At 40.7% G+C, this 21,423-nt stretch overlaps 2 protein-coding genes and 1 non-coding gene across 5 annotated transcripts; 2 read left to right on the top strand and 1 right to left on the bottom strand.

The window, feature by feature from the left end:
- The first annotated feature begins 3,787 nt into the window (after window positions 1–3,787).
- On the top strand, window positions 3,788–12,476 carry prox3 (prospero homeobox 3). Of its 2 annotated transcripts, none has more exons than XM_067525445.1 (7): window positions 3,788–4,118; window positions 5,966–6,034; window positions 6,595–8,456; window positions 8,549–8,662; window positions 9,263–9,375; window positions 9,962–10,067; window positions 10,626–12,476. In XM_067525445.1, exons 3-7 carry the CDS (start codon window positions 6,597–6,599, stop codon window positions 10,797–10,799), a joined length of 2,367 nt encoding a protein of 788 aa, XP_067381546.1. In that variant the 5' UTR covers window positions 3,788–4,118; window positions 5,966–6,034; window positions 6,595–6,596; the 3' UTR covers window positions 10,800–12,476. The 2 variants fall into 2 exon arrangements, with proteins under 2 accessions (XP_067381546.1, XP_067381547.1); XM_067525446.1 differs by having other exon boundaries at window positions 8,555–8,662.
- trnai-aau (transfer RNA isoleucine (anticodon AAU)) lies at window positions 8,789–8,862 on the bottom strand. Its single transcript has one exon. It is a non-coding gene; the product is annotated as a tRNA-Ile (tRNA).
- Window positions 12,477–14,007: 1,531 nt separating the features above from the next.
- On the top strand, window positions 14,008–19,708 carry tmem179ba (transmembrane protein 179Ba). Of its 2 annotated transcripts, none has more exons than XM_067525448.1 (5): window positions 14,008–14,166; window positions 15,062–15,258; window positions 16,128–16,265; window positions 18,051–18,129; window positions 18,608–19,708. In XM_067525448.1, the coding sequence occupies exons 1-5, from the start codon at window positions 14,071–14,073 to the stop codon at window positions 18,797–18,799; spliced, it is 702 nt and encodes a 233-aa protein (XP_067381549.1). In that variant the 5' UTR covers window positions 14,008–14,070; the 3' UTR covers window positions 18,800–19,708. The 2 variants fall into 2 exon arrangements, with proteins under 2 accessions (XP_067381549.1, XP_067381550.1); XM_067525449.1 differs by lacking the exon at window positions 14,008–14,166 and adding an exon at window positions 14,208–14,307.
- The last annotated feature ends 1,715 nt before the right edge of the window (window positions 19,709–21,423 follow it).

Consider the following 21,423-nt stretch of genomic DNA (forward strand, 5'->3'; position numbering starts at 1 on the left):
TTTTTGACTCTTTCTGCCTTTCTCTCTCTCTGCTTTTTCAGTTTCCTGTTCCCACCCATTCCCTCTTTCTCTCCCCATCAACCTCTGCCTGTAAGTAAATCAATGCACATACACTTTATGCCATGTATTGATCCTTTCATATCTATGTGTCCTCACCCCCTACTGTTCACTATTTCTCTCTGTTTTACACTACTCTTGTTCTCCCATCTTTTTCCTCACCCCTTTCTGTCTCCTCTTTGATTTATAATCTCTTTCCCTCTCTTTCTCTCTCTGTCACTCCCCTCCTCTTTATATCTGTCACTGTGGGATTTCCTATTTATGTGGCTGGCACCTTCGTGCTTGTATTGAAGTGTGTGTATGTGTGTGAGAGGGAGTGTGTTTGATGTTGGTCTAAGTGGTTAACATAATATGAGCCCTCAGAGAGATAGCGTTCCCGTACTGACACTCACACAATTTTAAGCTTTTCTGCAGGCTTTTTTGTGAACAATTTATTCTATTTAGTATTCTACAGCAGGTCCGTGTATTATCTATCAATTGCATTCTCCCACTGTGTCCAGATACACACACCTCTGTGGCTCGACCTCCTTCCTAGAATGAAAAAAACCCTGTATTATCTTTTGTTATTTATTATTGCAGATGGAGCCATCATTCCATGACCTCGCCGTTTCTCGCCCTCCTCCCTCTGCATATGTTTTTATTTATTCAGACCTCTCTTACTTTCTCTCTCTCCTGCCTGCCCTCTCCTCCTCTCTGCATGTTTATGTTTATTTAGACACATCTCCCTCTTTTTCTCTCCCGTCCTCCCCCCTTTCTCTTGCTGTGTCCCCGTGTGTCCAGCTATTGTTACCAGCCTCGTTTCCATAACAACTGCGACCTTTCAGTCAGCACCGAACCATTTTTAATCAGAAGAAGGGAAAGACAGAGAGAGACAGTGGAGGGAAGGGGAGAATTGGGAAGGGGGGAGGATACTCAAGTGATACATTGGATGGCTTTAGAAAAAAAATCCTCAAAAACAGATAGAAAGAAGGAGCAGCGGAATAAAGTGAGGAGCATGTGTGGTCTCATGGTGAGGCTTTTGAACAGTGTGGAAACAGGTTCACAACGGTAACACTCACAGCAACAGGTAACAAAGTGCTGCTGAAGGTCAAGTATCTACTACTAAAATGTTTTCCTGGAAACACGATGTTTCTGTATAATTAGAGCAACAAGGCTGAGCTAAATCATTAGATACAATTTAAATGAGACAAAACGTTTTGGTGTGCTCACATCGCAGGCACAAACTGTAATTTTCCTCCATTTTCTTTAAAAAATGCGGTCGATTTATTCTTTATGCTCACAGTGTCCTTTGTTGTAATTGTTTTGTAACTTCATATTGCAGAAAACGGGGGTACACTGCACAATATAATCTTTAAATACTGGATAGTAATGTGTAATTTCAGGTGAGCTATGAAAATCTGTGTTTGATGGCAGTTCCCTATTCTCTAAAAGAGAATAGGGAACTCTTCTGAGGACAACTATGTTCACATTTTGGACAGAGAAGATATATGGCATGAGAGGCATGCGCAAATATTTTATAAAAACATTACGACCTAATAACTGTCAGTATCATTATGGGTTAACCACCTGTCAGCATATTAAGTAGTTACAACCAGCTTTACCAGCAGTGACCCTTGACTCCTATTTTCTTTATTAATCACTGTACGTGTTTTGCCGTAATTACCATATTCAGCGTTGCTTAAAATACATTGTTTTATTAGTGGAGTACTTTTAGTTTTGTACTTTAAGTAAAATGTAGATAATCTGTTTAGTACTTTTACTTGATTTAGTTAGAGAGTTACTTGGAGTGGAGACTTTTTATGGGCCAATACTTGCATTTTTAGTTCAGTATTGACTTTGTGAACTTGTACAACCTCTGTACACAGTATATCACATTTTTTGTGTATGATGTTGTGAAGCTGCAGTTCAGTTTGGAGAATCCTTCTCTTAACAAAGGAGGAGGCTTCAGACTTGTTTTCTATGCTGTCCTTTCATCCATTCACTTCACAGAGAGAAGCAGCTCTGTGCAGTTTGTTGTGATTGACTTAACAATGTGGAAAAAAATGAAAGAAATAAAATATTCCAATGACTCTCTGCCTTACACTCTCCTATATTTTCCACCTAATGAAGGTGTACAGGCCAGGTGAGAAACGTTGGTTTCCATGGCCAACTTTCCCAAATAACAAAACCTTGATGAATGAGAACTGACATATCACTTGATTTGCATTAATAAATTATTGCCAATAGTTTTTGATATTACTGTATGTCCCATTTTGCAATCAGATTCGGGTTACTAAATATAACTTCTCCTTTAATCGTGTGTATCCTATATTTGACTAAATATACAGTTTTTACGGAAAGATTTTAACAAACCTTGTGAAAATACTGTAATGATAAGTTCAGTGTTCATTTTATATGTCTGGTTTCTGTGGCGGACCTCAACGTAAAATTCCTGTGATGAGATAAAACTGTTAATGAATGACCACCTGACTCTGGGTGTATTTGTCTAGTGATCGTGTACAGAAAATCCAGAATAAATGAGTGGAGACGCATAAACTTCCAGTCATGATTTATGGTATGTATAAATATGCTGTGCAGGCCCAGCTGATTGTGATTTTGGATCACAATGGCATGAGAAAATGATCAAAGAGACTTAGAGCAGAGCAAGAGAGTTAGAGCATAGCAAGTGCTTCAGTCACAAAGACAGCTCAGCTGTCTAGTGTTACAATAGAATCAGTGACTAAAGTGACGTCTGCATGTCGATCTGTACATCATTAAACAGGGTCAGAAACTGTGGGTGATTGACAGAGCACATTTGATAGTGCTCGTGCATTAGTGTGATACTATATGAGCAAAAACAAAAAGCAACTCTTTCTCAAGTGACTGAGAATGTCAGTGCAGGACGTGATCAGACTGTGTCAGCAAGAACAGTCCATCGACAGCAGGGCTGCAGTGCACAAACCCCTCATTACAAAGATAAATGTACATTTAAGAGTTCAGTGGTGGAAAAACCATAGGCCCTGGTCTACAGAGATGTGCAACGAAGATGAGTCATCCCCTTACCGTATTTTCATCACGGGCAAGTGCATGTGTGACGTACATTAGGAGAACGATACAGGGCTGAATGATTGCCCCCTACAGTAAGGGGATCAGGTGGCTATGTTATGCTGTGAGTGCGATGGGGGGGGCGGGGGTTTGTTGTCAGGGTTTGGGCCCACTCATTTCACTAAGTAAGAATGGTCACTGCAAACCTGTTCTAACCTGATGGGAGGGGTCTCTTCTAGGATGACAATGTTTCCATCCATAGGAACTGAGGGGTCACTTAATGGTTTGATCAGGACAAAGCATGATGTGAATTCTATGCTTTAGCCTTTGCAGATCTGATCAGACCAGATCTCCACTCAACTAGAGTTTAGACCTAGCTGGTAAATAGGGACCTTTACCTTCACCAGAACACAAAATGAAGGGATATGTTTGAATGATCAATGTCATGACACAGTGAAGCTGTCATGGTGGCACACACTTTATCTTGAGTTTTTCCTTGAATTTGAATGTGTGACAAACTGCGCTTGTTTAAAATTTGTTACAATTAATTAGCAAAGGAAAAGCATTTCTAGCCTGCTGATTACGCAGAGTTAGCTTCGTGTGTGTGTGTGTGTGTGTGTGTGTACATACTGAGGGTCATGCCAACATGGGAGGGACCGGACCGTCAAGTGGACAGCTCTCGAGCCCGCCCGCCCACCGCGCGCCACTCTAAACCAGGAGCAGCGCGATGCCAGCCAGAGATAGATGGATTGGCGAGGTAGGGAAAAAATCTGCACAGTGACACAAGTAGAGGAAACAGGAGGCGGCTGATAAGTGAGAGCCAAAGAGTAAAACTGAGAGTTACTGACAACAACGAACAAGTGAAGAGGGGAACAGGACACAGCCCGAAGCTGCTGGCAGGTTCCTCTTTGCCCGCACCGATGTCCGAGGCCCGTCCGGTGCCATCTGTACACAGCCGACCGAGGCAAAGCGCACAGGAGCGGCCGCTGGAGTGGGAAGCTTCGCCGAACGGACACCGCTGGAGCTCCTGACTGAAAGTGAGTTACAGTTTTAACTTCGAACAGCGCGTAATGTTTAATGGGCTGCGAGGGCCAGCGTTCGCCGCGCTAGACTCTCTGTGCGAGTGTTTTTTCTTTCTTACTGCGACATTAGTCTACCGCTGCCAGTTTAGTCACAGGACGCACGACGGGCGCGCGCTCACACACAAACAGCTCGTGCGTCTGAATGGCCAAAGCGGATTGATCTCGCGTGGCAGAACCGGCAGATGTTGCCACGCGGAGGCTTGACACAGACTAAGCTTCTTGATGTCATTTTAAAAAATTTAATTATAATACATGAAATATAATATTATCTATCTATCTATCTATATATCTATCTATCTATCTATCTATCTATCTATATATATATATATATATATATATATGACTATAAAGTCAGATATATCTATGTATACATAGATATAGATATAGAGCTCTCTCTCTCTCTCTCTCTCTCTCTCTCTATATATATATATATATATATATATATATATATATATGTACTGTGTGCTTTATTAAGTGCATTTCCTTTCCTGTCAGTTTTTTAAGTGACATCTACAGCAGCCCAAAGCACCTAATCTAGTGGTTAATAGCTTTAATTTTCATTGCTCGGTGTTCATATTTTGTGCAGCTTTCGGCTGGCTTTAAAATTTCTAATCTGTCCCTAATATAAGCGCATTGGCTTGCTTGCCATCTGGGCTGCATTATTGTAGAGAGGAGAGGGCATTTGAATAATTGATATTTAGCTATTTATAGGAGGATTATTCTTTTCATGTTGCACCAGGGGGGCTATGCACTGGTCTATCCATCTCTCTGATCTTTCTAACCTATCATTTCTAATTGCAACTGCTGACAATCAAGTCATCTTAATTGTCTTAACATTTTTGTTATCGTTCCAATTTTTGTCCACCTACCTCTTAATCTGTCCTTATATCTGTCCATTTATCATCCACCCATCTTTCAGTTTTATGAGTGGTAGCGTAGCCATCTGAAGTGGATTAGGGGTGTTATCAAAGCTAAGTAGAACTACTGTTAACACACACTCACCCATATCCACACATACACAAACACACACATACATACATGCTGCTCTCACTCTATTTCACTCCCCAAGGACCATTGACCATTGTGAGCCAGCTCTCAAGCCTCTTTGGCTTTTGTGTTAATGTGTGTGTGTGCGTTTCAGTGTGTGTTTGATGGTAAACACTCTGATCAAACAGTGCTTAACAAGCTGCCTGAACTGATAACAGAGAGAGAAGAGGAAGAGAGGATGAGAGAGCAATAGAGAGGAAGGAAAAAGGGGAAAGGGGCATTGGTAGGAACAGGGATATGTTTCTGATTTTCTGATTAAATAGTGCGATCACTATGGGGGTGGTCGCTATTCAGTATTTTACAACTTAAGGGGAGGTACAGAATTACAGAACAAAATTATCACGTTTTAAGTATAATTTTGCAGTAAGTTGTAAAAAGAATTTCCAGCACAAATGTTTTGTGTTTTTAGCACTTTTTAAAATCATGAATCATGATTGCCAAAAACAGTTTTTACCTTAGTTTTGTTACATGCATTTTTAAGACACTGGTGCTTTCTAAGATAGCATGCTGCAGTGAGAAACAGGAAAGATAGCATGAAGAGAGGGAGTTCGTATGTGACAAAGATCATGAGCCAGATGTTAACCCATGTCGCCACCTTCCCATGGCCTATAGCTCCAGTTTTTGGCCTGCATAGACACATTCTCCCTCTGTTCTCCATCGGGTTTATACTATTTGAAGGCCGAGGAGGAGAATGAAGGTTTTTTTTCTTGGAATAACTTATTCTTAATTTTCTGCACTCTGCTTATATTTTGCAGATATATGCAAGGACATTTCAGCTTATTCTTATTACTAATAAAAGGGACGTGCCTCTACTTGCTGCCCAGGTAAGAAGTTGTCAGCCACATTCTAATGTGTATTTTTTTCATTACTAAGATTCTAACTAAATTTGAGGTGTCCAGCAGAAGCTTTTGATTTTTGTTTTGCAGTATCCACCTCTTAATTTTCTGCCTTTATTCCAGTGCAGTGAATGTGAATTCAATGGCATTGCCAATAATACTGAAGCAACATTGCAAAACAATAGTATTTTTGGCTGGAACAAAAAAGGAGAACAAAACCATTACCACCAGTTTTCAGAAGTGCTGTTCTGTGTAAAATGATTCCAGCGAACAGGCACAATGTTTTTAGAAAAACTTGATTACTGCAAAAACTTCCATAGGAAAACCCTCATACACATCTAACTCAGGACCAAAGTTATCTGCATGATTAGACAATGGAGGAACAAAAATCTGTGCAAATGTAGAGCTTTTTTTTGTAATGTCCGTAAATTTGCCTTTAAAGTGTATTTAAATGTGAAAACCTTCAACTTGAGTTTTTTAAGCAAAACACTAAAAAGCAATGCGGATCGCAAACTTTAACAACATTCTCTCTCTCTGTCTGTCTCCAGTGATGGATTCACCCACAGATCTTTTCAGTGACTCTTCTCCCCAGATACATGAATTTTCACCTACTCTAACAGCTCTCCCTGGAGTTCATTCCCAGTCCAGTGCAGGCCGCCCTCCTCCTGCCTTTAGATCTCCTGGCTTTCCCCTCATCCATCACCTCCTCCAGCCTGGTGGAGCCCCCAGGAGGATAGGGCACCTCAACACAAACCTTGGCATACATAGACAACTGGAAGAAAGACACCTGGAAGAAAATGCAGGAGAGAGAGATAGAAGGGTGGAGCCAAGGATTGAAGGAGAGGAGGGAGTAATAGAGGGGGAAGATGGTTTGTTTGAGATTAAAAAGAGGCACAGTGATGTTGCCCTCGCAGCCGAGTGGACTCAAGACATCTTGAAAGTAAAGAGGATGAAACTGGAGAGTCGTCAGAGAGATGGCGAGATTGATAGAAATACAGATCGGGGAGGTAGGAGGCGCGAGGGAGGGAGGGAGGTGCGAAGACGGGAGAAGGAGGAGCTGAAAGAGCAGCTGGAGGAGGCGAGAGAGAGACTGCAGGCCCTGCAGGAGAAGGTTTGGAGAGCTTTTGGGGAAAAGCACATAGAGGAGGAGGAGAAGAGCAGAAGGCACAGAAGTGGAAACAAAGCAGCAGCAGATAGAGGAGAAGGAGATGTGAGGATGATGGAAGAAGCAGACATCACAGAAGGGATGTATGATGAAGAAGACATTGATGGTGGTGGGATGGAAAAGGAATCTTTTCCCCTTCTTTCTGCTTCTCCTTTCGAAAATTTTGACAAACAGAGAGAAGAGAGGCAAAAAGAGAAAGAAGGGAAGCTGGAGAGAGGAGAAGGAGGGGGGTTACACTTGGAGAGGGTTATAGAGGGAGCAGGGTTGTGGCTAGATTGTGGAGGACTGGTGAGAGGTGATTGGGATGTAGGCATGGAAGATGAAGGGGAGGAGGGAGGGCAGAAGTTTGCTCAAGCACTTAAGCTGGAGCTGGGCAGCGCTGTTGCCCGAGTCATTGACCGGGTTCTCCACCTTTACACTGAGACGCTAGATTTCACTTCTTCCTCCCCTCCTGCCGCCATCTCTTTCCTCCCATCGGATGTAGGAAATAATGGGAGGAAGGAGAGGGAAGTGTGGATGGGACTATTAACTAAAGGAAGAGGGGAGGAAAAGACCAGAGGTAAAGAGGAAAAGATGGGAGAACAGGATGGAGAGAAGCAGCTCCAAAAGATGAGCAACGGGAGCCTTTTGCCTCCTGGACAGCCACATCGCTCTGAACCAACCGATCTGACAATTCCATTGGTCATTCAAAGGTCATCTGATGTGCGAAAGGCCCACCCACTCCTTGGCACACCTCTCTCTAGTCACCTAAATCCCTCTCAAACAAACCTCTCCCTTCACCATTCCTCTTTAACTCGCCCTCCACCTCTTACTCACCCACCCCTCCTACCTCCAGCTTCACAACCTAAGGACCCTTCTTCCTCTTTTCATCTATCTTCATCCTCTTCTTCTTCCTCCTCATCTTCCTTCCCTGCTCCTCCCCCTCCTCCTCCTCCCCCCCTTCCCCTCCCATTGCTGCATTACTCCATGCAGCAACTTTTCTCTCGCTCTCTTCACCACCCTCAGCTCCCCCACCTTCCCCCATCCCGCAAGGACTATTTGAATTCCGACCCTTTCTTGGAGTTTTCCTCTCACCCCTCCCATCACCCCTCTTTTCCCCCACTCCCCCTGCTTGGTCACCTGGACCCTTCACTTACTCGTCATACTCACGGAGGCAGAGAAAGGGAGAGAGGGATGAGGGGAGATGGAGGGATGAGAGGAGGCGGAGGGATGGATGGAGGGGAGCTCTACCTGACAGCTGGGGGAATATCCTTTTGCCAGCAAGTTGGGGGAATGACAGAGTGAATTGTTTATCTGCTTGTGTTTCAAAGAACTTGTATATCCTTAACTGGCTTCATGTATACGCCCAGGAGGGCTTGTCTCCGTGTCATTTGAAGAAAGCCAAACTCATGTTCTTCTACACCCGGTATCCCAGTTCCAACACTCTAAAAACCTACTTCCCTGATGTCAAGGTTTGTTTACCCTGTTGTCATGATGGATCAATACTTTGTTTCCGCTGAATAAAAGCAAATAATTACAACCAAACTTGACCTGTTACTGGTGTGGTCAAAATCCTAAAGTCTTTATCAAAACGCTAGTGGCCCGTACGGGGATCGAACCCGCGACCTTGGCGTTATTAGCACCACGCTCTAACCAACTGAGCTAACCGGCCATGAAAAAATAGCCAAAAATGTGTCATCACGTCATAATTGATGTAACGATACGGTACGTTTGCTGAGTGATATGTTAGAAGTAAATTCATTAGTAAATCAGTAAAAGTTACAAAACAAAGTACTGCGAATTAAAGGATAACATATTGCAAAAAGAAAAATAATATGCCGGTTTATAAAAAACATCACCAGTAGCTAAGTCATTAGCAGCAGTTACTGTAGTGGAAACTCAATCATAGACGTGCTTGTATGACTTTAACTAATCAAGATCCATTTGTAATTTGAGAATTTGTATTACCTGATCAGAAACACAACTTTTCCATTATGAGTCATCAAAACAATTTCTCTCGCAAAACGAAATCACGCGCTCATTTGTTCTCCTGCTGTTTTCCTACTGTCTAGTTTAACCGCTGCGTGACCTCCCAGATGATTAAATGGTTCAGTAACTTCAGAGAGTTCTTCTACATCCAGATGGAGCGCTTTGCACGACAAGCTGTCCGCGAGGCCCTCACCCGGTGGGTTTGGGATGCCACTGGCTGGCTCATGTTTCACTAAGTTTTTTGCAAAGGGTGTTTGGCTGGATTTGTCTGGACTCACATTCCGTCTACTATATGGATCAGACGCAGTGCATATCAAGCCCAGCATATTTGGCGATTCACGGAAAGAAGGAAATTAAAGTTCCATGTTGCATGACCCAATAGCTTCCTCCCTTACACTGTTGCACTTTAGTTATAATAATCAAGCAACTTGGAATTGGTAAACAGTTCACAAACTCCATTTTCTCTTATTATAGGTGCATAATTTGAATAGCGGAGGTGGATACTTGGTGGTAGATTATTATTAGCTATAATTTGATACTAAGAATACCGCTATTAGTGCTATTTAAGATTTGCCAGGCTAATTGTAAAACATGACTGTGCATTTATTCTCTATTTATACTTCAGTCCAAGCGGTCAGAGCTATTTCATTGAATGCACAACACAAAGAACCAAATCGATTTTAGACCTCATAATTTTGGATTGTCCACATTCTTTACAAATACTCTCGAAAGTCTCCATTTTCCAACAGTTGATATGAAGATGATCTGCTTATGTTTTGCAGGGATGGTGCACCTCGTCTGGCCAGAGACAACCAGCTGAGAGTGGGCCGTGATACAGAGCTTTATCGCATACTAAACATGCACTACAATAAGAGCAATGTCTACCAGGTAAGGAGTGTGTGTCAGTATTTGCAGCTTTTGGCTCATGGCTCTGTTTCTTTGGGCTACTTCACTAGAACTACACAGATACTCTGTACGAAATCGCGATTATACATACGGGGTGACGATCAAAAGGTCTATGTACGGGGATCGAACCCGCGACCTTGGCGTTATTAGCACCACGCTCTAACCAACTGAGCTAACCGGCCATGCTAATAATATACTTTTAGGCCGTTTTACTCTGATCTTAATTTAAAAATAATATCAGTTTTTTAGAGCGGTAATTTCATGTTATAATGACATATTATAACTTCAGCAACAATTAATAAACTGTTCATTATAACAAAGAGGCTAAGGGACTATGAGTATGCTGAAGAAAGCCCTCTTTTACAAGAGCTCATCTGAAATGGTTTTCTCTTGCTTAAATCGAGAGGAGTGGAATGTATCATTAATTGGTAAGAAACGGGTTCATGTCTAATAGCAGAATCACTTTATCCTTAATACTTTTTCTGTGTTGTGTAGACCTACAAGTGTATTATATTTTGACATGCAGATTTCTGTCTGCAGGTCCCCGAGAGATTTATTGAGGTATCAGAGGTGGCACTGAGGGAGTTTTATTCAGCCATTTGGACTGGGAGAGACAGTGACCCCTGCTGGAAGAAAGGGATTTACAAAATTATCTGTAAACTTGACAGTGCTGTACCAGATGCCTTTAGACTGCCGGGCTGTCCCGTCGGCTGATCACCTTTATCTGGTACATGTATACAAATGCACACATGCATGCACAAACAAACTGAAAGAAAAGAAACAAATGAGGGCATCTGTAAACTAGTTTGAGCCATGAGAACTGGTATGAGGAAATCCATTAAATTAATTATTTATTCTATTTAAAAATATATTGTTCAAGAGAATAAATGGTTCGAGCTTGGCACAGTGTACAATGAAAATGACATACATGGATAAATGGACAGACACACAGGGCCAATAGTGGGCTTGCACACTCAGTTCTCTGATGAGGGTCTTGTGACAGCACTTATAGGAGAACGTGACCACACTGTTGAATTCAAAATGGTCAGAACAGGAGTTCCCCTTCACCACTCTTCATCAGTCAGTCAGAAATCACATTGCTGCTACCCAGGGTCGATAAAACATTGTTACTGAAGTACAAATATCTGCTGTGCATCATGAGATACCTGTTGTTTCAGATATTAACTTTAAAATAGTGAGCATCCTGCTTAGGCAGCACATTCTTTTGCATGTTGATAAAATGTGCATTCCGCTGTAATTTACTGTAATTCATTTTAAGAAATGCCCCTCTGTGCATGCAATCAGTAATCAAATACAATGCTGACAACTATTTCCTAAGAATAGGCAAATACATGTTTCGAATACTTTCAGACAAAGAGTCCATTCCAAGGTTCCAAGTTTCTTAGATAAGGTGACCATATATATATATAAAATTTAACTTGAACAAAAAATAGTGCAATCATTAACAAACGTACACACACCAAACATTTTAGTACTGCTCTCTCTCTCGGAGGTGTTCAAGTTTTAAATTGAGGGCTTTTTAAACATCACCATGGACTGTCGTTTTTGGTGTACAGTCCCAGAACATACATTTTTATTCAGTGTGCCCTACAACCTGACTCGAGATAAGTGGCAGGAAATGAACGGCTGCTCCATCACATTTACATCTTAAATACAGATAACTATCCACTGCTGTGAAGATGCTTTCCTTTGCTGTTCTCCAACAACACGAGGCCTTTTGTACTATGATGACTAATCATAATATTACATATTGCACTGGTTCATGTGGTTAATTCTAAGATTTTAAATCTATGTTTTATTAAGCTATCATGACAGTGGGTTCCTTTGCTTGTGTATTTATCTCCTTGCTTAATATGAAATTATTACAAAGCTTTTGTACATGATGACACAATGTAATCTAACTGTAATAAAGATTATGTCAAGAGGAACAATATATTGGATTTAAAATGTAATGTTTTGTTGTTTTCTCAATGTCTTCTTCTTGTTGAAATACTTATGTTTTAGTATTCTTTATCGTGATGCTAAAGTAAATAGGCCAGTTGGCCAGTTAGTATAATGAGGAATATTTCACTTATGAATAGAAATATGGGTTTTACTCATAAAACAGTTGGCCAACTGTTCCAGATAAAGGCCTGCTATGACCATTTCAGTGTGGTGGAACCCTTATTTAAACCCCTTGTGATGTGTTTTCAAGTGTGTTTTTCCTATGCTGCATTTTCTATTGTAATCTATTATAATTCTCTCATTACTTTTATTGGTATCTTGTTAATATTCTACATATTGCATTGTTTTCTGTAGACCTGTGCCTCATTGAACTTCTGTGAATTTTGATGTTTAAATTTTATCAGTGAATTAAAGTGATACAAGGCTTGTGTTATGTTGTCTGAAATTACACACACACACCTACACACACACACACCTACACACATTAAATCTCCTCTAAAATGATCTTGCAACTTAATTAAACACATAGATAAGCATAAAATACACAGGCTCTTGGCTACTGGTCAACACTAATCTCATCATACATTAAGCCTTTAATCTAACACTAACACACACATTCACACTGTTCCTAATATTTTGGTGGATGGCTTTGTAAGAGGCTCAGCCATGGACTAAGTCTAACCACCTGAGATCAAACAGACACACATACCCGAACACTCAACTCCTCCCGTTATGCTAGTCATGTATGTAAACCAACCAGGCCTTTCAGACCTAAATAAGCAAAAGTTTATGTGCCACATAACAATTTTTATGGTATTTTGCCCAGAATGAAACAGTTGCTCATGGACTAAACAAACACAGAACGTATATAAATGTAATTGTTACCTAATTAATGCCGATGCTAAAACATAAGAGGAAAATAAAATAATCTCTTTGAACACTGAGTAACGGAGGCTTAAAAATAAATCACAGCTATTGTTGTGGGAATGCATCACAAGAACGGTTCTGTTCAATTTTCATACTTTCATAGTAACTAGCTGTATTTCTATTTGTGTAAGTGATGCTAACAAACTCGAACAAACTTGAAGCCAACGACACTGACGGGAATAATAATGTACCAGTAATAATGTACCAGCTCCAGGAGAAAAGCAGAACCCTTTTCATCGTATCACCCACATAGTGCAATGTTGATTGCTTCAAATGATGAATGATGTAACACATTGTCAGTTGGTGCATGTGGATATGGACCAGGGGGAACTTACAGCAGACTTATAAAACATAAATCACAAGGGTTGATTACACTTTCTGGGAATATGTATAATAGCTAAGATATATTTTTTGCCTTAAGTTTAACTACTCTACTGACTGCATGCATGAGAAATCTACACACGTGACGATTTTGGACCAGGGTTGCAGATTCCGTTTTGCTAGTTAATCATCAGTCACATCCATTCAACCCTTTCCTGTTGCGTCCTGAACTTTTACATTGATCTTTCTGAGCAGAAATCGGTCCGTATGAAAACCGTATTGACCAACGTATTTATCAACGAGTCACTATGACAACATTAGCAGCTGACGGGTAAGTGAGTTAAGTCCGCCACAACACAAGCATATAATAAAACCGGAAATCAAATATTCAAACCTTCACAATTTATGCCTGCATTTTAACCCATTGCATTAGGAACAGGAAGTCGAGTGAATAGTTTAAGTAGCCTGATAACTGAATGTGGATTTGTTGGAATAATTTTAAATTAGTCTACATTTAGGATACAGTGATTTTTTTATTTGATAATTTAGATTGATTTATTTTCTACTGCTCGTGGCCCTGCTTTGCCATGTTTTAACATATATAATTATTATGCCAATATATTTTACTAACTAGCAAAACCACTTTTAAACGAGTTAATGATGTAGCGACAGCGCGTTCATCTTATTTGGAAACGCTTCACCGGAAGCGTTTCATCGCGTTGTTGCCTTGTTTACTCATCTCCGTCCAGACCGGGAACTGAACCGCTGGACGATGGCGTTAACGGGGCTGCTGCTGTTGGAACTGGGTCTGTACGCCAGTAGTTTTGTCTGCGGGATCGTCGCCGCCGCATCCATCACCATCGTACAGGTGACTTTACGGGGCAAACTGATTGATTATCCTAATGTCTGCTTACTGTCATCTCCCTCCTCTTCCGGGTGGAATCTGCGTGTCGAAGTTTGTGAAGTTCACCACAGCGATAATTAGCTTGACTTTAGGGCTTAAACTTGCGTAGGTCTTTTTCTGTATGCGCTTAAATCAAATTTGGCTTCTGAACCCGTTCAGTTTCACAGTGTTTTATCGAATTGTAGTAGGGAACCGCTTTGTTTAAGCCACTTTTTCTTTTTTGTTACGCTTTCTCATGTGAAAAACTGTTGTCAACAGCACAGCGCGAGGGGGGAACGAAAAGACGCGCTTTCACTTTCCCGTGATTAATAAGTGTCAGTTGTCGCACTGTATCTTACAAAAGAGAAACCACCGTATTAAACTATCCGTAGCCATAAAGCAGATTATTATCAACACTAGCATTATTATTATTTGTAGTATCACAGTAGCTGTCACTTAACACTTGTAATGCCATTTATGAAACACTGTGAAAAATAACAGGTATTTGAAGGCTTTAGGTCACGTTCCACTTTGCTTTTTTTTCTTAATCAGGCAGGAAATGTTGGACTGTGAAAATGCGCGCGAGTTTAATGATGAGTATGTGCGTACTTGCCTGTGTGCGTGCGCGCGCGAGAAATATAGCAGGGTCACGAGCGCAGGTCTAGTTAGCCTTTTACATCATGTGACCAGATGGTCCTCGTGGCCATCTCTGTGCAAAAGTCGGTCAGTGCTGCAGTTTGTGTTTCTGCGAAAATTCTCAAAATCTGACAACAAGAAAGGGTCTTTTTAACAACGTTACAAAAAAGCAGTAAATTAAATGTAAATAAATAAGCGGAAATAATACAATTTCTAAATGTCTCTTCTTTTTTTTTCCTCCCAGGGGGATTTCGGAGGTCTGTGTATGCTGTATGGACATGTCAAGTACAATGCATCACTAAGCGTCATCGGAGTCCAGTCATCGAGCCCCACTTCTCTGTGCTACTTTGTTTCGGCCATATCGGTCTTGGTGTCAGTGGTGTGTTTCTCACTGTCTCTGTTCTGGCTGTACAATTTCTGCATCGAGGGTGTCGTCAGAAGGTGATTACCAACTGTGTTATTTGTCATCAAAAGCAACTGACCTTTGTGTAAATTAGTTTCTAACACTGTGTGGGTGTCTTCTGCCTTTTTGTGTTTCAGCGCTTAAAGTTGTGGTTTCATGCCCTTTGATTCTATCACTGTAAACCTCAGTAAACCCAAATCACAACGTAGTGGTTTGATGTGCTGAGCCTGGTCAACAAAGATTTGAGGCAATGAACATGTAGCTCCCAATATAGGGCTACATAATTTTCATTTTCAAATTGATTTACTGCTTTTGTTCAGCTTGGATTTACACCCTGACCGATTAACATTTGAAGCCTGACTTAACTTTGACCACAAGCACGCGTGCACACACACACACACACACACACATACCGCTATTTAGAATATAATAATACATTGATTTATTGCTACGTTAAACAGTTCTATTACTTGACAAATGACATTAAATGCCACAACAAAAATCAGATAAAACATCACTGACAGTAAGATTAATGGATTGAAGCTCATGAATACAAACTATTGTGTTAGAGTAGTAGTTTGTAAGACATAGTGAAACAGCATCGTGGGACTCTAACAGCCACACCAATAAAATTCTTCTAGTCAGGTTAGCTGCATGGATTTATAATGTTTTACTGCAGGTTTTAAAACAAATTCAAAGTAGAGGCTGCAGATCTGCTGAGAACATAAAAACATGGAGTAGAAATAGGATCAGAAAGAGGACAGAGGTCATGTCATGGTAATATAGTTTGACATCATTTCCTTGTTTGGACAGAGGTTTGAATGACACTTAATGATTCTCTTTCTCTGCCACCCCCTCCCCCCTCTCCCTCTTCTCACGCTCGTTCTGTTTATTCTGCTCTCCACAGGGAGCGTATGTGGATGAACCTTATCATGGCCATGTGCGGCATCTTCCTGTTCTTCCTGCTCGTCACGGGGTGCATGCTGAAAATCGGACGTGACTCGCTCTGCACGTCGGTCACACAGACCGTTCCCAACGTTACCAGGTGCCACACACTCACAGCCACAGACAAAAACCCCACAGCTTTTACAAACAAGTCACAAATACAACTAAAAAGAACATTTGAAATCCAGTGAGCTTCACTTGTCATGTTTTTTTTCTTTCTTACATACAACTATTTCTGACTTCACTGTCTCCTTCCTCACAAATAAAGACACTTAGCTCCTGTTTAAATGGAGAATAGAAGTCAAAATCACCTTCAAGGCCATTCAAAACCTGGCCCCTCCATGTCTGTCTGATCTCCTTCACATCGTCACCTCCTCCCGCTCTCTCAGATCCTACTCTTCCATCCACCTCACATCGCCCCCTGCTCGCCTCAGCACCATGGGGACCAAAGTTTTCAGCCGCTCTCACCACAATGTGTTATTGCATTGTCTTGTCATTTTTTTTTTTGCTTTATATGTTTGTTGATTGTTTTGTAAAGTGTCATTGGGTGTTTAAAAATATGTTATTATTATTATTATTATTTACCATACCATAAATGAAAGCTCTAATTATTTTTCTGTTGGCACATGAAAGCAGATAGATATTCTCTGTTATCTGCTTTAAATCCAATTAGCCTGCTCCCATGACTGCTGTGGAATCCTTCTCAGATTCTTCTTACAGTTTGACCCATTTGCTTAGACACTTGTGTCCATCAAAACAGTAAACACACAGGCCAAAACAGAAGGTCACTGCCCAAAATAACACACTTTGTTTGTAAAATGATCTTACACTAACAAAATATTAACAACATTTCTCTCAAACAACATGACTTGTGGTCAAACCTTTACACTCTTTCATCCTGTCACTATAACATACAGCTATTAATATCCCATGGTTAATCTGCTTCACTGCGCATCTGCACTTTTTTGAGATATCCTGAGAATATTTTCTTAAGTCATTCTTATGTGCGGCCATAAAGTGTCATTGGCATACGAGAACTACAGTTAACCTCTATACTAGACAAATTTGAACATTTGCTATGGCCCAGCATTTGGATTATGTTCTTTCCACAATTTAAAAAAAATAACAAATTTCTCCCCGTATCAGGAAAAAACTTTTTTGGAATTTACTCTTTACCTGGTTCATTCCAGGAATGAGGAATGAGGAATTGATCAATAGTAGCCAATCTCACACTGTTGATATTTCCAAATGTTCCCTGATCTGCAATTACTGCTGCCTGGATTTCGTGCATTTTGATTGCATTGTTTGCTATGAATATATCTACAATGGCAGACTCCTGATTAGCACTAAAAATCGTTCGTCTGCCAAAAGTGTTTGGTAGTATGTAAACTTAATGAAGTAAATGCAAGAGGTAAAAATTGAAAACGTCATTTGTTGTTGTTTTAAGCTGAAAGCAACCAAAGTTTTTTCATCTTCAAATGACTCAGCCTACACAATATTATTTTACAGTGTCCACACTTAAAACAGAGGGACCACCAAGTAAAGTGTATCTCATTGGTTAGCTCGTTATTTATGCTGATTGTGGCTTATAACATTTCTGTATAAAATGTGTATACACTAAAGAGAACCTCAGTATTAGTGTGAGAAAAGTTGTACATTTAAATGTGTCTTCTGAATATGTGATGATAATTTTGAAAGGACTTTTGCAGCTCAAATACACCAGGTTGTTTTAACATTGTGGCTGTGATGTCCTAACACTTGACGATCACAGACAGCAGTAATTTTTCCCATGCTGATGTGTGTTTTGTGGCTGATGATGCCACTTGTAATGTGTCTGTTTGAAGAAAGATTGATTTTAAATAACTTTCACTTTCCATCTCTCAAGGTGTGAAGAATCCCAGACTAGAAAATGGGTCAGTCCACTTCAAGGACAATGGTTTTATAACCGCCTGCACAGAGCTGAGGTCAGTATTTTATTTAGTTGATGTAATGTTTTTTGGTGTATCTCCAGAATCACATATGTACAATCAGCAGTTCTACTAGCCGTTTCCATTTTTCCATTTTGTCTATTTACAACATTTAGTCAAGAAAGACCAATAAAAACCACATAAAGATACATATTTGACAGTTTACAAGTTTATCTCAGGGCCAATTAGGGGGGTGAGGGCTCTGGATGTGAGGCAGCAGCTCTAACCACTTTACCACTGTGAAACAAATGAAAATAATTTTTTTGTTCATTGTGAAACCGGGAAATGGATTTTACCTGATGTTAGGTCATAAAGTCAGAAGAGAGGAAAAAATACATCAGACCCAAAAAAATGATCACCAGAAAAAAAATGTTCCACTTGTCTCTCAGAGCTTCTTTATGAGTGTGTGTCCACATAGCCTCACAGATAAAAGCCCTTCACGTATATTCTGTATGTCGTGTTGTCTACCTGTCAGACGGCCGTGTGGGTCAACTTCTTCTTTTGGCTCATCATTGGGGTTCTGGGGATCGTTCAGAGGCGCCAGGATAGAGGGACAAAGGTCATTGCAGGAGGTTACGGAGGGCCAGTTGGCGGGCTTTTCGGTGAGCCAGGGGTGACGGCTGCAGAGACAGAGCCAATTTTCAACAGTCCTCCAAGGCTACAGTGAGGGCGGATGCCAAAGAGTAATTAATCATTAATATAATTATAAAATTATGCAAATATATTAGGACCAATCAATAACATGTGTGGGACAAAGGTAAATACATTTAGTGTACAGTGCCTTGTATTTTCATGTATTTTACTGAAAGCACATTTTTCAGGCAATATATGAAAGTCAGCATTTGTCAAACATTTAGTTTTGCACGTTGAAAGATTAAAAAATTCTGGCAGAGCCTCAGGGTGCCGTCAGGGTATCTAGTGGTTTTTCCCACATTTGCACCTCTCATTTGTCCAAGCCAGACCTGTGACCACACAGTCTGTAACACAGTCTTCGAAATTCCTTTTACATGTCCTTGGCATGCTCAAAAGGTTTTTGTTTTTTTTTTTCATGTAAGACACATTTGTCTAATTTTACACATTATAAACTACAAATTTTAAACCTTCTAAAGGGTTTTGTGTGTTTCCACTCTTTCCTTCCCAGTTTTTTTCCTGTTTGTCATTCACCCTTTATTTATAAAGAACAACCTTAGATTGAGAATTCTCACCCTTTCAGTTTGTCCTAAAATGTTATTGTTCAATGTGAACAAAATCCTTGCTTGAAAAACTGCTTACTGCAGCTTGACACGGGAGGAAAAACACATCACATTATATTTCTAATTGTTCAGGTGGATTTTTTTATTTTATTTTTTTTTTTAATTCTATGCCACGATTTATGTCTTCTCAATCTAACTTTCACATGCAGTATCTGTTTCTCTCAGAGGCTTACTAACATCACATGCTGTGTTTGATCATGTGTCTTACCCCCTGTGAGTGGAGAAATTTCAATGGGCGGGGTCTGTAAAGGTATCCTATGCCAGATGATGTGGCGCAGCTTTTTAAAACAATAAACCAAAGACGTTAAACACAATGAACTAAAGCTACTGTCTTTTTTAAAAAGCATTCATTAAGGGAAGATGAGTTAGCAGCAGAGGGGAGAGAGTGGAGACCCAACTATGAACATGTTGAGCTGTGGCTCCCTCTGCTGGTTAATAACAAGTTAGCAGTGACCACAACACACCTGATGAATTCTACTTGTTCACAGCCAATTTGTGTACTGTAATTCATCTAATAATTTCATCCCATCCAACCAATAAACACAACATTGCATTAAAAAGGAAGCCTTTTCTCTATTTCCAACCTACCTCATTTTTGGGAACAAACAATGAGTTCTAATCATTATATTTGTTATTTCTGTCTACACATTGTGATAATAGCAAAGGAGGCAAAATACGTGTAATTTCCCTCTGCTGCAATTGTCACAATAGTTACCAGAATGTTCTTACTGCTGCCATTACAACAGGACTCCTCTCTCTCTTTAGCTGTGTAATCTTTGTGGATTATCTGACCTTACTTGAGCCCTGTGGTATAAGACAGGACAGATGAAAGAAGAGGGAGACGGGTGAGACTGGGGAAGGAGACTGGAGGGAAGTAGAAGAAAATAGAAAAGAGAAAAAATTCACCTTTGCAACTTTTACTATGTCCACCTAAAGCAGAGGTTATACCTGGAATTCCAATTTTGCAGTAGGCTTTTTTTTCTTTTCGTTTCTTTTTTTACAAGCTAACGAAAACTTTAAAGGACAATCAACAGAAGAGAGCACTCTAACGAACACTGACTGCCTGAAACTCGAGTCTCAAGAAGACCACAAAGCTTGTGAGAAAATTGACTCTTGGAGTCTATGGTAAGTCTTTATCATTATGAATTGTAAAAACATGCTATATAGAAATAAATGTATATAACTGAATAGTAAAATGAAAAGGTGCATCAGAGATAGGGACTGGTGGTAGGATAAAAGACCCACACAGAGAAGAGCAGTGGACACTGTAGACTGAGCTAAGCCTTTATAAGCCTCTTTAAGCTACTTCAGTCGCCACAGATCAAATGCTCTGTATTAAACCTGGTGATCTGTGCTGGACTTGGACTTGTTTGAGCTATTGAGTCCCTTTATCTGCTTTTTTGGCAGGATTTTGACTCCACTTTACTGCCAAATGAGACAACAAAAACTATAGAGAACAGTCCTTTTGTCTCAAATGTTAAACCCTGAAAGCCTTACAACTGGAACAAACGTATTTTAAGTCTGTTTTAAAGCATCTGTCTGCCTAAATGTCTCTGGGCTGATTACTGTATCACATCCAAAGCCAGAGCTTCTGCTTTGACGCCTGACCTCCATCTCTGTCTAGAACATGTCTCGTGATCAGTGTGAGTCGGTAGCAGTGAGCGTGGAGTCCCTGCTGAATGATGCCAAGAGGATGCAGATGCAGTGCCGTGAACGCAGTGAGCAGCTCTCCAGGGCCGCCACGCAGCTGAGGGTGGAGTCCGCTGCCCTGAGGGAGCAGTGTGAGACCACGCAGCTCGACATGGCCCGACTCCGCCAGCAGCTGGACGAGCTGATGGATACCAAATCTGCCTTTGAGGCCAGGGAGAGGCAGGCACGTAAACTCAGCAAGCAGCTGTGAGGAAGTGATGAAAAGTGAGGAGAAAAAGAGGGCAGCAAACATCCAACATGTGACATGAGCAGGCGCCCCCTCATTTAAACTTTCTGAATGGCACTCAGGAAGAAGACAGAAGGTAGAGAAAAAAAGAACAAAAAGATC

This window comes from Channa argus, chromosome 12, assembly GCF_033026475.1.
Source record: "Channa argus isolate prfri chromosome 12, Channa argus male v1.0, whole genome shotgun sequence".
Classification (NCBI taxonomy): Eukaryota; Metazoa; Chordata; class Actinopteri; order Anabantiformes; family Channidae; genus Channa; species Channa argus.

Bases quoted from the DNA above. Each gene is read 5' to 3' on its own strand.
- prox3 (XM_067525445.1), top strand. From the start codon at position 6,597: ATGGATTCACCCACAGATCTTTTCAGTGACTCTTCTCCCCAGATACAT. The intron at 8,457-8,548 runs ATATCCTTTTGC...AACTGGCTTCAT, and splicing joins TCTACCTGACAGCTGGGGGA to GTATACGCCCAGGAGGGCTT. The intron at 9,376-9,961 runs GTGGGTTTGGGA...TATGTTTTGCAG, and splicing joins GTCCGCGAGGCCCTCACCCG to GGATGGTGCACCTCGTCTGG.
- tmem179ba (XM_067525448.1), top strand. From the start codon at position 14,071: ATGGCGTTAACGGGGCTGCTGCTGTTGGAACTGGGTCTGTACGCCAGT. The intron at 14,167-15,061 runs GTGACTTTACGG...TTTTCCTCCCAG, and splicing joins CATCCATCACCATCGTACAG to GGGGATTTCGGAGGTCTGTG. The intron at 18,130-18,607 runs GTCAGTATTTTA...TCTACCTGTCAG, and splicing joins ACCGCCTGCACAGAGCTGAG to ACGGCCGTGTGGGTCAACTT.